This window comes from Camarhynchus parvulus, chromosome 2 (genome assembly GCF_901933205.1).
Source record: "Camarhynchus parvulus chromosome 2, STF_HiC, whole genome shotgun sequence".
Lineage (NCBI taxonomy): Eukaryota > Metazoa > Chordata > Aves > Passeriformes > Thraupidae > Camarhynchus > Camarhynchus parvulus.
This window is the reverse complement of record NC_044572.1, coordinates 58,600,316-58,614,292: the sequence shown is the minus strand read 5'-3', so window position 1 is coordinate 58,614,292 and position 13,977 is coordinate 58,600,316. Positions and strand designations below refer to the sequence as shown.

The 13,977-nt window shown below is 55.6% G+C and overlaps 1 protein-coding gene across 5 annotated transcripts in view; it reads left to right on the top strand.

The window, feature by feature from the left end:
- The first annotated feature begins 2,328 nt into the window (after nt 1-2,328).
- NFATC1 (nuclear factor of activated T cells 1) overlaps nt 2,329-13,977 on the top strand; it is a 110,784-nt gene continuing 99,135 nt past the window's right edge. For 4 of the 5 annotated variants that reach the window (XM_030970227.1, XM_030970212.1, XM_030970204.1 and 1 more), the window contains exons 1-2: nt 2,329-2,482; nt 11,297-12,395. In XM_030970227.1, coding sequence (XP_030826087.1) covers nt 2,350-2,482; nt 11,297-12,395 — 1,232 coding nt within the window. In that variant the 5' untranslated portion in view covers nt 2,329-2,349. Of the gene's footprint in view, nt 2,483-6,365; nt 6,456-11,296; nt 12,396-13,977 lie in introns of those variants that run through there. The other variant, XM_030970220.1, reaches the window with a different exon arrangement.

The following is a 13,977-nucleotide window of genomic DNA, read 5'->3' as shown; positions in this document are numbered from 1 at the left end:
CCGGTGCGCGAACCTCAGGAACAGAGTCCTGTGCAGCACAGGACGAGAGACCTGGCATGGGGGATGTGGCTTTTAGAAGCGCCGGGGTGCGTTTGCTACAATGATCCACTGAAACAACAGCCGTCTAAAAATAAGGTTGTTTTCTGTACTAAGCTCCTTTTAACTTCGTTAGTCATCACCGACTCCCAAAATAAGCTCCGTGTAACAGTCTCTCCTAGTAGCGGCTGTAAACAAACTCGGGGAGGCGGGAAGGAGGCGCAGGGCCGAGGGAAGCGGAGGCGGGGCGGCCCCGCGGGGCTGCGGGGGCGGAGGGGCCGGGAGCGGCGGCGGGGCCGGGGCGGGAGTCGGGGGGCGGCAGCGGGGCCCGCGCTACGCCGCCGCCACCGGCTGCCCGCGCCGGCCGGCGGGGGCCTTGGAGCGGCGCCACGGTGGTCCGGGCAACGGCATTAAACAGGAGGAAACAGACGGGGGATTCCGTCATTTCGGCGGAGAGCGGGGCGGGGGGGAGCAGGAAAGGAGAGTCCCGCCGAGAGCAGCGCGGCTATCTCCCGCCCCCGCCCCAGCCTCCCGGGAAGCAGCCGGGATCTCCCCCCCCTCCCCCCCGCGCCGGGCAGCCCCGGCAGCTGCCGCGGCGGGCGCGGGCCGGAGCACGGCGGCCCCCGAACGCCGCCCCGTCGGGGGCACGGGGAGGCTCCTCAGCGCCGCCCCGCGCCCTCCCCGCCCTGCGGCGCCCCCTGGCGGCGCCCCGGCGTCGCGCGTGCGCCACGTCCGGGTGGCGCGCGCCGCGTGACTGAGGGGAGGCTGGGAAAGGCCGCCGGGGGCGGAGGGCTTCCCCCCTCTCTTCTCCCGTTCGGTTTTCCTTGAAAGAAAAGCATCGCCCTCTTGGTTCAGGTTTTGGGGTTTCCCCACCCGACGAAACGGCGAGGTCGGTGGACGGTGCTGCGCTCCCCGCCGGGCGCGCTCCTTGCTGGGCACCGTCTTCCGCCGCTCTTCAGTGGAGGAGTCCGCCCCGAAGAACCAGCCGCGGGCTCTCGTTCCCTAGAAGCAGACAAGATTTCTTTTATATTGGGTTTATTTCCAACCACGCATGGCTGTCGGGGAGCAGATTTATGATTTTTTTTTTCATCACACACCAGATATATGCTCAAAACCACCCCAACTGACCCGCATGTCCCATTCCAAAAGTTTCATTCCCTCCTGCCAGCTGTGGGGGCAGAGGGAGGACGGAGAAGAAGGGGGGATGAGGGGGGGAGCGGGGGCGGCGCGGCCCCTCTCAGCATCTCCCGTCCGGGAGGCTCCCGCCTCGGCCGGGGTATCACGGCCGCGTCGGGGGCCGGGACGGGGCATCCTGGAGATGGGAGGTGGGAGGGGGAGTCGCAGTGGGATGGAAATCTCTTCTCCCTGCTACGAAGTGATGAGACACAACTGTGTTGCTGAGATATTTACAGAATAATAATAAATAATAATAATAAATCTGGAGCGACTGAAACCGAGTCCGCGGGTCTGTTAGTAATTTAGCAGAATGGGATTTTCCTTTCTCTCGCCTGCCAGTTGATGCTCTTTTCCAAATTTCCACAGCGGGGGAAGCCTGCGATTTTTTATATAATGATTTCAGCATGCGAGGCTGCCTCGCCTTTTTTTTTTTTTTCCCCTCTCCCTGCCTGCCTCTTTCGCTCCCCGGTCTCCCTTCTTTCTCCACCTTCACTTTGCGACCCCGGCGCGCCGCCCGTTCTCCCGCAGGAGGGCACCCGGCTCCCGCAGGCTGAGGGGACCCCGCGGGCGGTGGCGGCGGGGCCGGGGCTGGGCGGGCGCCGTGCCCCGTGGAGGGGCGGGCGGCCGGGGCCCGTCGGTGCCCGCTGGTGCCCGCCTCCCGCTGGCTGCCCGCCGGCGGTGGGGCCGGGGCCCGGCTGACATCACGGGGCCGGGGCGGGGAGAGGGGCCGGGAGGGGAAGGGAGGTGGGGGGCGGGAGGGGGTGTTTTCCAGCTTTAAAAGGCGGCGCCGGGCGCGCAGCCCTGCGTCAGAGCGAGACTTCCCCCGCTCCGCACACTCACTGTCCCGGTCCCCCGGCTGCAGCTCTCCGCGGGCGGCAGCGCCCGCCGCCCCGTCCCGCCGCCTCAGCGCGGGCAGTGCCTCCGAAGTCCCCACGCACACCCGCCCTCCTCTCCATGCCCCGTCCCCGGGGGGGCGGCGGCGGCGAGCTCCTGTGCCTCCGCGGGCGCGGCTACCACGCCGGGGGCGGCGCGGTCCCGGTCACCGGGTCGTGAAGGCGGGCGGGGGGCGCGGGACAGGCGACGAGGGGCCGGCAGTGGCCCAGGGCGCGCGCCGGGCTCCGCCGCCCCGCCGGGTGGATGCCAAGCGCTGCCCCGCCGGCCGCCGCCGCGCCGCCGTCGCGGGACCCATCCAGCGGGAGAGAGAGGCCGGCGGCGGCCCCGCAGGACGGCGCCCGCCCGCTCGGCAGCACCATGAAGGCGGCGGAGGAAGGTAACGGGTGGCGCTGCGGGGGGCGGGGGGAGGGCGGGCGGGCGGCGGTGTCCCCCGGTGTTTCCCCGCGGCGGCCCGGAGGCTCGCCGGCGGCCGCTTGCCAATAAGTGTCTCTTTCGCCTCTCGCAGGGCGCCGCCGCGCCCGCGCCGCTGCTCCCGGTCGCTTCCCGCCGGTCCTGGGCCCGGGCCCGCTCCCGGAGGGGCTACGAGGGCGTCTGGGATCCTGTCAGGGGCGTACGCTTGGGGATTCCTTCCCCATCTCGGGGTTTGATTTGGGGGAGGTCAGTATACAGCCCGTCGTTGCAGGCGATCACGGTCCCGGGAAAAGGAAGGAGTCCCGGGTAGTGCCAGGCACCGTACCGGCGCTCCCGGCACACCGAGACAGGCGGGCACGCCGCGGCCGCGCTGCGGGGCTCCGCCGCCCCGCGTACCCCCCGCCCCCGGCGGGCAGCCGCGCTGCCGCCGCCGTCCCGGCTCCGGGGGAGCGCTTGCCCTTCTATCCCAGCTCTGAATCACAGCTTCTTTCTCTGCTCCTGCTGCGAAAAGTGCCCTGAAAACACAGTGGCAAAGTTTCTAGAGGGACAGATGGTGGGAGTGGAGCTCGGGACGACCTCAGCTCCTCCGGGCTGAACTTGGCCCCTGCCATGGGTAGCGTCTGGCTGACTTCGCCCTCCCCTCTTGCCAATCGAGACGCTGTTCTCCCCCAGGAGCATCGCTATCCACCTACCGCCAAAACTTTCGGACCTTGCCGCTGCTTACGGCTCCTTTCGGTCTCGGCAGCGGGACCTCGCGGGCATCCCCGCCGGACATCGCCTCCGCGCCGCGGCAGGTGTGGGGCAGATCCCCGCTCCTCGTTGCGGGCCCGACGGCTCCCTGCTCCCCTCCCGGCTTTCCCCGGCTCCCAAGTTTCCTCCCTATCCAGTGGTGCTGCCGATTTGCAGCGGCTGCTGCTGGGGCTCGGAAAGGGCGCAGAGAGCTCGCACGTCCCGGGCAGAGAAAGTTGTGAAGAGGCGAAGTGGGGGGGGTTTGTCCATGTCCCCCGCTTTCTTTCCGCAGCGTGGGACAACGGGACTCCATTCCCCAGGTTTGTCCCCGGAAAGCTGGAAGGGAGCTCAAGACCCATCTCTCGCTCTTTCTCTCTTTTTTTTTTAATATTTATTTTTACACAGCTGTTTTCACCTTAGGGGTTCATTGCAGTTGACGAGATTCTGCCAGTGCGAAATCTACAAGCGCGGCTCTGACTGTGGCTCTGCTTGCGAAGTGGAGAGCCTTTTGGGATGGAAGTTAATTATACTGTATTTAATATAAGTGGCTGGCGTGCCAGTCGCACACTCAGACATCCGTGGGCTGCACGCACGGCTCTTCCAATGCCCTGGGCTCCAAGGGCACTGAATACACCGTTTGTAAAAATTACATCCAGAGGCAGCTGACATAAAAAGCATTCTGCAGCCTCTTGTAAAGGAAAAAAAAATTACCCTGCTTTATTTCTGTGGCATTTCTGATGCCTATGTAAAAATGTGCCAACCCTCGTCGATAGTTCTCTTCCCCGGTGGTGTGGTGTATTTTGTAAGGGACTAAGAAAATGAGTCCAGCCAGAAAGAGTGACCCAATCCAGGAAACACGTAAGGGAGCCCTGCACATCAGGATTGCTGCCTGCAAATTAAGGTGCCATTTGATTGCCAAACTACAACAATCAAAGAAAATACTTTATTTCTTGTTTAGTCTGGGAAGAAAAGCACAAAGAGTCCTAGTGGGAGGACCTCGTTTTTTTCTTTGGGTGATAGCAAGGTGTGGTGTCCTTTACCTTTGAAAATGCCAGTGTTTATGCCAGGTTTAATGCCATGGACCAGTTACATGTCACTTCAGGCTGGGGGGCTGCAGCTGAAGCAGACCATCTGATGCATCCGTTGTTGAACCCCGCTTTATGGAGTTAGAACAAGTCCAATTAACTCCAAGGAGAGGCTGGGTGGGCAGCGGCTGAGCTGGTAGATCGGTCCATGGGTGTGCAGGGGCGGCTGGTGACACAGAAATGGCCTTGCCATGGCGCACTGCCTCCCCATAGCTCGTTTCTCTCTCCTCAGTTCAATGACACTGTTTTGAACTGGACTGTTAGCAGGAGGGCCACTGTTAATCTGTCCACACACGTGGTATTGCTTCGTTTCTAACCTTTTCATGGCACATCTTTCCTCTTTCTCTACGGGAAGGGTGCCAATCGAAATATGTCATTGACAGCACTAGTACTAATGTCACTGACAAATCAAGCCGTCTGTAATTAGTGTGGGACAATTCACCAGTCTTACAGGTACCACATGGGGGAGAGACGAAGGATCGAGGGCAGCAGGTACTTGGGAGCTTCTCCTCTTCTCCCTGCCAGGGCACTCCAGGAGTTGGGCGTCTGGAGCAGAGCAGCGTCAGGGAGGATTGACACTGGTGGAACCGGGACCTGGCGGCTGTCCTGCCTGTAGGCCCTGGGCAGGGAGGGGGACAGGAGGCACATCGTACCCGTCGCCGGGGCAAAGGCTGAGGGGTGTGCGCGGGTGAAGCGGGCCGCTCCTCCCTGCGGCGCGGCCTGAGCCGCCGCCCCGGGGCGACCACGGTCGGGGCAAGCGCAGGGGGAGCGGTTCTCCTGCTGCCAAGGCCTTTAGCACTCTCGGGTGGGTCAGCCCCGGCGGTTCGGCACCCATGGCCCCTTCGGGGCGAAGCCCAGCTCGGCTCCTGCAGGGAGGCTCGTCCCGGCGAGGAGGGGCAAAAGAATAATGGGCTCAGATGGAAAATAATTGTGTTTTCCTGGCACTTTAGAACGGAGATTTCAGTCGCAAGCCTGGAAAATGGTATTCCCTGAGTTTATAAGAGAATACTATTTCCAAAACTGCTTTAAAAAACTGTTCCTTTTGAAACCCGACCTGAAGCTTCGGCAACTGAAGAGCCGAGCCGAGCTGCTGGGGCGGACGCTCCTTTGCCTGGCGGGGATCTTTAGAAAGGCCCGGTATAACATGACAGGAAAGCACCTCGAAACATAAAGTCTTAATTTACTTTTTCCCTAATTTGTATTACGTACGAGCGGGAAGAGGGACAGGCCGGGCAGAGCCCTGTCAGCACAGCCACCGGAGTCCTTTGCAGGCGCCCTCCTGGTGTATGGCGGCGGCCCGGAGAGGACCTTTCCCTCCCCGGCGCACGGAGGCGGCCGGCAGCGTTCCGAATCCCGCTTTACTGCGCTTTTTATAGCAGCTGGCACTAGTGGGTGCTGCGATTAAGTGAAATTAATAATAAATAAATGAAAGCGGAGCCTCTTGGCTCACAGACGCGGCGTGGTGGGCATCCACGGAAGAAACTTTATCAGTCGTCAGCGAAGAGGGAACACGCCGGTGTCCCCCTTGAGTAGGCTGAGCAGCCCACCCTCCCCACTTCCCTCCCGCTGAAGTGCGGAAGGAGCCGCTCCGGCTCCCCGCCGTTACCGCCGGTCGGGAGCAGGTGAAGTCCCGCTCCCGGCCCACCCCCGGGCTCCCCATCTCGCCCACGGCGAGCCTTCGGCGGTCTGGGTCTCCCCCTGGGCCGGGTCCCCCGGGTGGGGCGAGGGCTCCCCGCGGAGCACGGACTGCGCTGCAGGGGCAGAGCCCCGGCGGGAGGGTGCGGGGGGGCCGGGCACCGCGGTTGTTTGCATCGACCCGGAAACATCAACAGCGCGCGGGAGGGCGGATCGGAGGCGGCGGCGGCAGCGAGACAGGCCGCCCGTCGGGGCCGAGATCACGTTACCGAGCGCAGCCGTCCCACGCCGTGCCGGGGCTCCGCGCAGCCCGGCCCGCCGGCAGCAGGTGTCCGGGCGCGACGGGGCGGGCCGCGGCTGCGCCACCACCGCTGCCAGGGCGCCGGAGCGTGGCAGGGGTCGCGGCGGGAGCCATGACGGGCGTGGAGGCCGAGCAGGAGTTTGACTTCGATTTCCTCTTCGAGTTCAAGCACAGCGATGAGGGTGGAGGTGGGTCGCGGCGGGGCGGCCGGGGTACCTCCGGGGGTGCTAGCGGCGGGATGCTGCGGGGAGCCCTCCTTGCGCTGCCCCGTTCGGGAGGGGAAGAGGCTGCCTCCCTTCGCGGGGAGGGGGAGCCGGCAATCCCACCCGGACAGGTCTGCTCGGCCCCGCGCCGCGCTCGTCGCCTCAGCCTCGCCGGGAAGCGGCGAGCGGGGCCGCGGCGACCGGGATAGAGTCCTGACCGGGCGGCAGGCGCTCCTCTGGCGGGTCCCTGGCAGCAGCCGAACGAGGTGCAAGGGGAGACGACCCAGGGGGGGCTGCCGGTGCAGAGTTTTTAGGAGTTTGGAGTTGTTTGAGATGTCCGGACCCCTGCGCTGACCGCTCGCACGGCTTCCCCGGCTGGCTTTGGATCTTGCCCGTGACAGAGATGGCCCGGTTGAGAACTCACTTGAGCCCCCTTTCCCCATCCCCCTGTGAGCCGGAGTTAGGCTCAGGGTTTAGTTTGAAGGTCATCCGCAAATAAAAATAACGGGCGTGAATTTGTCACGAGTCACAACTGTTTCCAACTCTGGTGTCTCGGTCCCGCTGTCTGTTTTTATGGCTTTAAGCAATGCTTGAGGTGGAAATGAGGCGAACAAGGCTGGAACTGGCAGAGAGAGAAGGTTGCCGCTTCCTGGTGTGTGGTTAACTCGCTGCAGTGTCGGTGATAGCGGGTCACCGTAAAGAGCTCTTCCACAAGTGGATGACTTAATGCTGCCTCAGAGTAGGGCTGTGTTTGCTCTGTGCCTTATCTTTTTGCCTGTAAATTCTAGCAGGTTTGCAAATCCTTGCCTGCTTAACGCAGCCTGCCAGGATATGAGCGAAGGTAGTTTGCGCCTTCCTACCTCTCCCCAGTTGCCCACCTCTCTGGGAGAATGTCGGTGTCGAAATAGTTGTTATGAGCTTCTAGTTTTTAGAAGAGGGCAGTTTTTAGAGTTTCACACCAAGCTTTTCAGATAAGCGTTCTAATAATTAGACACCTGAGTGTCTAAAGCGGAGGGGCCTAAGCAAATTAAGTGTCAAAGTCGTAGTGTAAGAAAAGTACCTAACTCCATTAGGCAATTTTGAAAGCATGAATTTAAACACAGACATAGATGTGGCTTCATCTTGAGCAATGTAAGACAGCCCTCATCTTCTCTAAAGACTCTACAAGCTGCAGGTGTTCAGCATTCCTATTTAAAGTACGTAAATAAAAAACGATGGTGCTCAGTGCCTTGCAGGATCCAACCATTAATGATAGAAAGGAATAAAACTTGCTTACTGTGAAATTAACTAGAGGAAAAGAAAGAGCTTTTTAACTGCTACAAAGGGAAACGTAATATGTGGAGGTGTGCTCACAACTCAAAAGGGTCCAATTTCTTGTCCTAGTTATACTTACCATAAGTGTGGATTTGTTGGAGCAGAACTGATGCAAACCTGCACTGGTCTATCTGATACTGGGGCTTGGCCCAGGATATTAAAATACCCTATTAAATGTGTCTTGGTAGTCTGTACACTGGTCCTGGGTGCCTCTGTGAATCACAGTCATAACAGTGACACCATGGCAAAGGCATTACCTTCCTTTCATCTGCATCAGGACTGTCAAAATATCCTACATAGCTACATTATGTGATGCAGGATTTTATTTCTACCTGTCTCATTCACCCTGGTGAGGAAAATGTCAGCATGTTATAAATGCTGACTATGGATGTGTGTATGATGAATTTTGTAAATATGGAAGTTTTGGAGAATGAGCTTATTTCAGAAATTTTAGCTGGTGGTTTTTAGCCCATAAACCAACGTCTCTGTCTTGTTCCTAGTTCTGGCTTTGAGGCTTTTATATTTGGTAGACATATTTTCTACATGCTGCCTGTAATTTTAAGATACCTAAATACGTTTGGAAGGCTTTGGATTTCGCATCTTTCTATTTTGTGTACTATTGTACACAAACTATGAATTGTATGGTGTTATTTTTCTTGGGCCTTTAAAAGTCGGCTTTAAAAAAAAAAGCATAATAGTTCTAAAAGTGGCTGTTCCTTGTCATGTGGATTAAGGTACTTGTTGCTTATAGCACTTGAGGCTGTCTTTTAATAATTTTTTTTGAACTGGATTCCAAAGGCTCATCTGAGCTTTGTATTGCCTGTTGAGTCTGGGCTGCAGATTTCCAGCAGACTGCAGTGTTTGAATTCACCCCAGTCATGCATCAGAATTTGAGCAAACTGCTGGGCTCACAGTACTTGTCCCTGTTATTTTGTTTGTTTACCTATTTATTTTTAATACAAGATCTAAGAGCACTGATTCTGCAGTCAGCAGAGGCAAAGCCCACCTGGTGGGTGCAGAGCTGGGGCAGCCTGCCGAGCCCCCAGTCTCCTGCCGGGACTGTCTGGCTGCATGGTGCATGGTAGGGACTGGCTGGGAGCGATTCCCAGCTGTGCCATGTCACCAGTGCCTTCCAGCTGTATGCCAGAGCAGGAGGCTGTGGAAGGGTATGTGGAAGAAGAGCATAGCCAGTGTCCCAGCAGCAGTGTGGACATGGACATCACCTTCCTCTGGGGCTGGAGGAAGCAGTGTAGGGGCTGAAGCTGCCCTGAAGGTGCTACTCTAGACCCTTTCTCTGAGCGAGTTTCTGAAACAGATAATGTCTTACCACAGCTGTACCATGTCAGGGTTTTTTTCCATGACGGGTAGGAGGGAGGGAAGTGGTGGTGGTTGTGGTGACAGTGGATGGTGCGGCCAAGTGGCAGGGCAGCAACAAAACAGAACAGATTTTGGAAGGAGGGAATTCTGATCCCCCTGGCAGATCTGCCCCTTGGTGTGACCAATGCAGTTGGATTTGTCAAGTAGCAACTCTTTTGCTGTATTTCCTGCTTCCCTTGTTGTTTGAATAGAGTGTGAAGCTGCAGCATGTTTTGAATAATCCAGTGTTATTTGTGGCACACTGCAGTGTAATTTAATGACCTTTCCTGAGCAAATGGCCAGTATCTGAGGGCACACTAGAGAGCAAGTTCAAAAGGTGTTGTTGCTCATCATTCCCAACTGTTACCTGCTATGACATGCATCAGCTGGAGCTGCTGTGAAGCTGCCACAGCACATTAATTTTTCCTAAGTACCATTTGCCTTGGAGTTGTTGCCAGAGAGAAAGGTGAGCGTGGGATGACACCAGAGAGGGTTGAGCTGATAAACAAGAGAAAGAGAATAGCTGGCTGTGCTGGTTTCCAGCTTGGAGGCTCGTTTGCATTTGCAGAGCTCCCTGGTCACCTCTGGAATAGCAGCTGCAGTAATTAACAAAGCCTTTCCATATCTTCCGAGGGAAGGTGCGCAAAATGACTGCCAAGGGATCTTGCCTCCTGGGATAGAAAGTGACAGGTTTCCCATGTGGACTGGCTGTGGCCACGGGGCATGTAGAGTTTCCCTCTGTCCTGCAGGAAAGTGATGCTGCTGCCATAATAAACCTCAGGGAGGGCTGATGCATTGCAAGCACAGCTTGGGGCTGGAGCTGGGTGCATTTCCAGACCTCTGAGAGGAACCTGTACACCAGCCTTACCCAGACTCAGAGTTCACCATTCATTGTCCCTGATACAAAGATTTTGCTCTCTTTTTCCAGTAAAGTAAGAGATACTGGTGTTAGGGCTTACATGTCTGGTTCATGTGTCCTGGTGACACAGAGCCTCCCTATATCAGGAAGAATAGAAGTGAGGATTCCTCATCCCGCTACAGCTCAGAGCACCAGGGGCATGTTGTCTGTAGTTGAGGGCTGCCCATTTCCCCCATGGGCAGCCCACCAATATCTCTGGGTGGCAAAACGAGTCACTTATGCATCCCTGGGACAGGGGAGCGGAGCTGAAGGAGTGCCTTCAGCCGGCAGACAGCGAGGTGAGGCAGAGATGATGCCATGTGGACCGGCTTTGAGATGCTGGTCCACAGGGATGGTGCTCTACAGGGATGGAGGCATGCAAAGGGCACGTTGTTCCTTGTGCTTGGTCAGGGAGCCCATTGGCACAAGGCTGTGATGTGATCTGTCACTTTCCAGGTTTTCCACATTGGCTGTGCAGCTCTGCTCTTGCTTTTATACACCCAGCACTGTTAAATGGCTGGAGAACTGGCCCAGAGCGCGCTGCTGGCAGCGCTTGATGTGGCGTGTGCAATAACCAGCAATTTCAGTGGAATTTCAGCTGTCGCTGAGTAGTGAGACATCCATGTTTATCCTTCACCTGGCCTCTGCCAGTTGGGCTGGAGGATAAGTGGTCCCAGAAACCAGAGCAGATCAATAGATCCATCTTTTTCCAAAATCCTAGTTAACTGGAACCAGTTGGAAACTTGCTGTAATGGAAATTTCGATTGTGTATAATTTTTTTAACAGAATGCAGTTGATCTTTTTCTTTGCTTTAGTCTGCCTCCACTTTTGTTTTTTTGTCCAGTTTTTTGTGTATTCCAACTTTTCAGGGAGGGAGTTAGGCTCACTTATGTAAAAACACATCTCTTCAGCTGCATCTCTGAATGCTGCAGTCTCCCAAAATCCTGAAGCAATGTTGTTTGATGACTCAATTTTTTTGCTTTGAAGGTTCACCTAGGAACCATGTTCTCAAGACCAGCTCTGTCTGTGTGCATTCCCCATCCCAAGATATCTTGTCTTGTTCTGTTCAGTTAGAGGCATTTTCAAGGATGCTAGTCTGCAGCCTCTTGCCCAACATGGTACACCTCTGGGCTGTGCTGTTGAGGAGAGCTGTGCTTTTGTGTGTTGTGCCATGTCCCACCATTTCAGCTGGGTATGTTACTGAGTATATTTGTGCAGCGCCTCATGTCATTCTTTGTTGTTTGTTTGTTTCTTCCAGAACACTATAATTATGCATCTTCAAATGTAAATGCTGGCTTGCCTCTAAATGTGGCACATTCCTCATTGTCAACTCCATGTCATGGCCTGCAGACATCAAATCCCGTCATTTCAGTTGTCCCATCGACAAACCATCCCTCTGGATATGGAGGACACATTGACAGTGGAGCCTCCGAGTACTACCTGCCACCAAACATGAGACCTAATGGGGCTCCAGCGCTGGAAAGCCCCAGAATTGAGATCACATCTTACATGGGATTGCATCATAACAACAACCAGTTTTTCCACGATGAGGTGGAGGAGGCCATCCCCAACGCCAAGCGGTCGCCTTCCACTGCCACTTTGAACTTGCCGAACATCGAGGCATACAGAGACCCGTCCTGCCTCAGTCCAGCAAGTAGCTTGTCTTCCAGAAGCTGCAACTCTGAAGCGTCTTCTTATGAGTCCAACTACTCATATCCATACACTTCACCTCAGACGTCTCCATGGCAGTCCCCATGTGTCTCTCCGAAGACCACCGACACAGAGGAGGGCTACCAGCGCAGCATGGTGGCCTGTACTTTGCTCAGTTCTCCAAGGCACTCTCCATCAACGTCTCCCAGAACGAGCATCACAGAGGAGAACTGGCTGGGCGCTCGCAACTCCAGACCTCCGTCTCCCTGCAACAAAAGGAAGTACAGCCTCAATGGCCGGCAGACCTCCTATTCCCCACACCACTCCCCCACTCCTTCTCCGCAAAACTCACCACGGGTGAGTGTCACGGATGACACGTGGCTGGGGAACACAAACCAGTACACCAGCTCCGCCATCGTCGCTGCCATCAACGCCCTCACCACTGACAGCACCATTGATATGAACGATGGGATTCCCATCAAGTCGAGGAAGACCACCATTGATCACACCCCATCTATGACTCTCAAAACTGAGCCAGCTGGCGAGGATCATGGGACCATATCGCCAACTGCCGATTTGTCACCAGAAGACTTCTCCAGCTTCCAGCACATCAGGAAAGGAAACTTCTGCGAGCAGTACTTGTCTGTGCCACAGCATCCTTATCAGTGGGCCAAACCAAAGCCTCTATCTCCAACATCCTACATGAGGTAAGAAACCCCAACTTAGAGGACAATCCCAGTAGTATCTTTATTGCATGCTTTTGTTTCCTCCTTTTCCTTCCTGTCTCGTTTCCTGCCAAATCTGCCCATCCACTCACTCCACTTTACTGTGTCTTGTGACACTGCCTCTGTTGTTGGTGTGGTGTAACCACCAGTCAAGCCTTGAAGGGTAAAAGAGGCTTTTCTAGGAGCTGGCTATGCATAGGTTGTAACCAGTTATCCACTTTCCAGGGGATGAGCCCCAGGCTGGGAAGTCTGGAAATCAGGCATTCAGAAGCTCAGGGAGCAGGACAATTTGGTGCCAACAAACCTGTAGCTTTGCTTGAAGTTTACTATATCTCAGTATTTTTATGTTGCTGGACAAGCATATGATCTCATTATGGTGATTGTTGCAGGGCCTTTTACATTTATGCTTTGTGTACAGTGAATACAATTTAGTTAAGAAGATGGTTCTTTTGTGAATTATTTCACCTTATCTGAAATTATTTCAGCTCATCTGAAGGCTGTCTATCAATATATTTCTGTCTCTACTGAACAGTGATTCTCTGTTTTTTTCTGTCTTCCCCAATACTTCGGTTTAAAGAGGAAAAACTAATTTTTCAGCTGCTGGCGGTTCAATCTGTTCATCAAATTTATTTATCACAACAGGGCTCCGGGTAGGAAGCAGTACAGAATAGCTGAAATCTTAATTACATTCATTGCATTTTCTTTGTGTCGTAGATATAGACTTTATTTTGGAGTCTTCTGGAAGCTGTAATATGCAGAGGCATGTGGTGCAGGAAAATAGTTCAGCTTTCCAAGGGCTTGTCAAGGCTGTTCCTAGTCCCTGATTCTGATGGTCACCCCCATTTCCTCCTCCTCCCCAAGCACACCAGGCTTCTTGCTCTTGACAGTGAAGCTGCCTTTCTCAAAATGAAAGCAATAAGTGTGTAGCTGAAGTGTTTTAGTTAGCAATGCATTTCCTGGTTTTCAGCCTTGTCAGTCTCACCTTTCTTCAGCACCTCTCTGCCTTGTGCTGTCTCCTGAAACTGAGGTGGAGTGGTCCATGGCTCTTAATGTTGCAGCACACTCCCCTTCCTCATCATTCTCATTCTCCTCTGCATTGCCAAGCTCCTTTCAAGACCCTGGCTCAATTCAGCGCTGGGAAACGCAACAACCCCTTTGGGTATGGCCACCCAGAGTTAGGTACTCATCTTTCAGAGCTGGGGTGGAGACTTCTAACACCAGGCAAATCCTTTCAGAGCCTTCCCATTTACTTAGAAAAAGCCTTTTATGTTCCCCCACTGCAGTGCCGAGTAGCCCACGTTCATCAGAGAGGCTGGCCCTCAGCTGTTGTGTCAGGGGCAGCTTTTTGTCGATGACTTCAAGGGCAGGAATAGGACAGTTTGCCCAAACAGGCTTTTATCTTTCCGTTGCAGCAAGCGGCCGTAGGCGCTGTGCCGCGCTCCGTCAGGAGGCACCCGGCGTGCCTGTGCACTAACACAAACAAGAAAGGTGAAGTGCACAGAATGAAGCCCCACTATGTTGTGTATTTAACATTTTTTCCACTGTTTTGGTCTTGTATAAAATA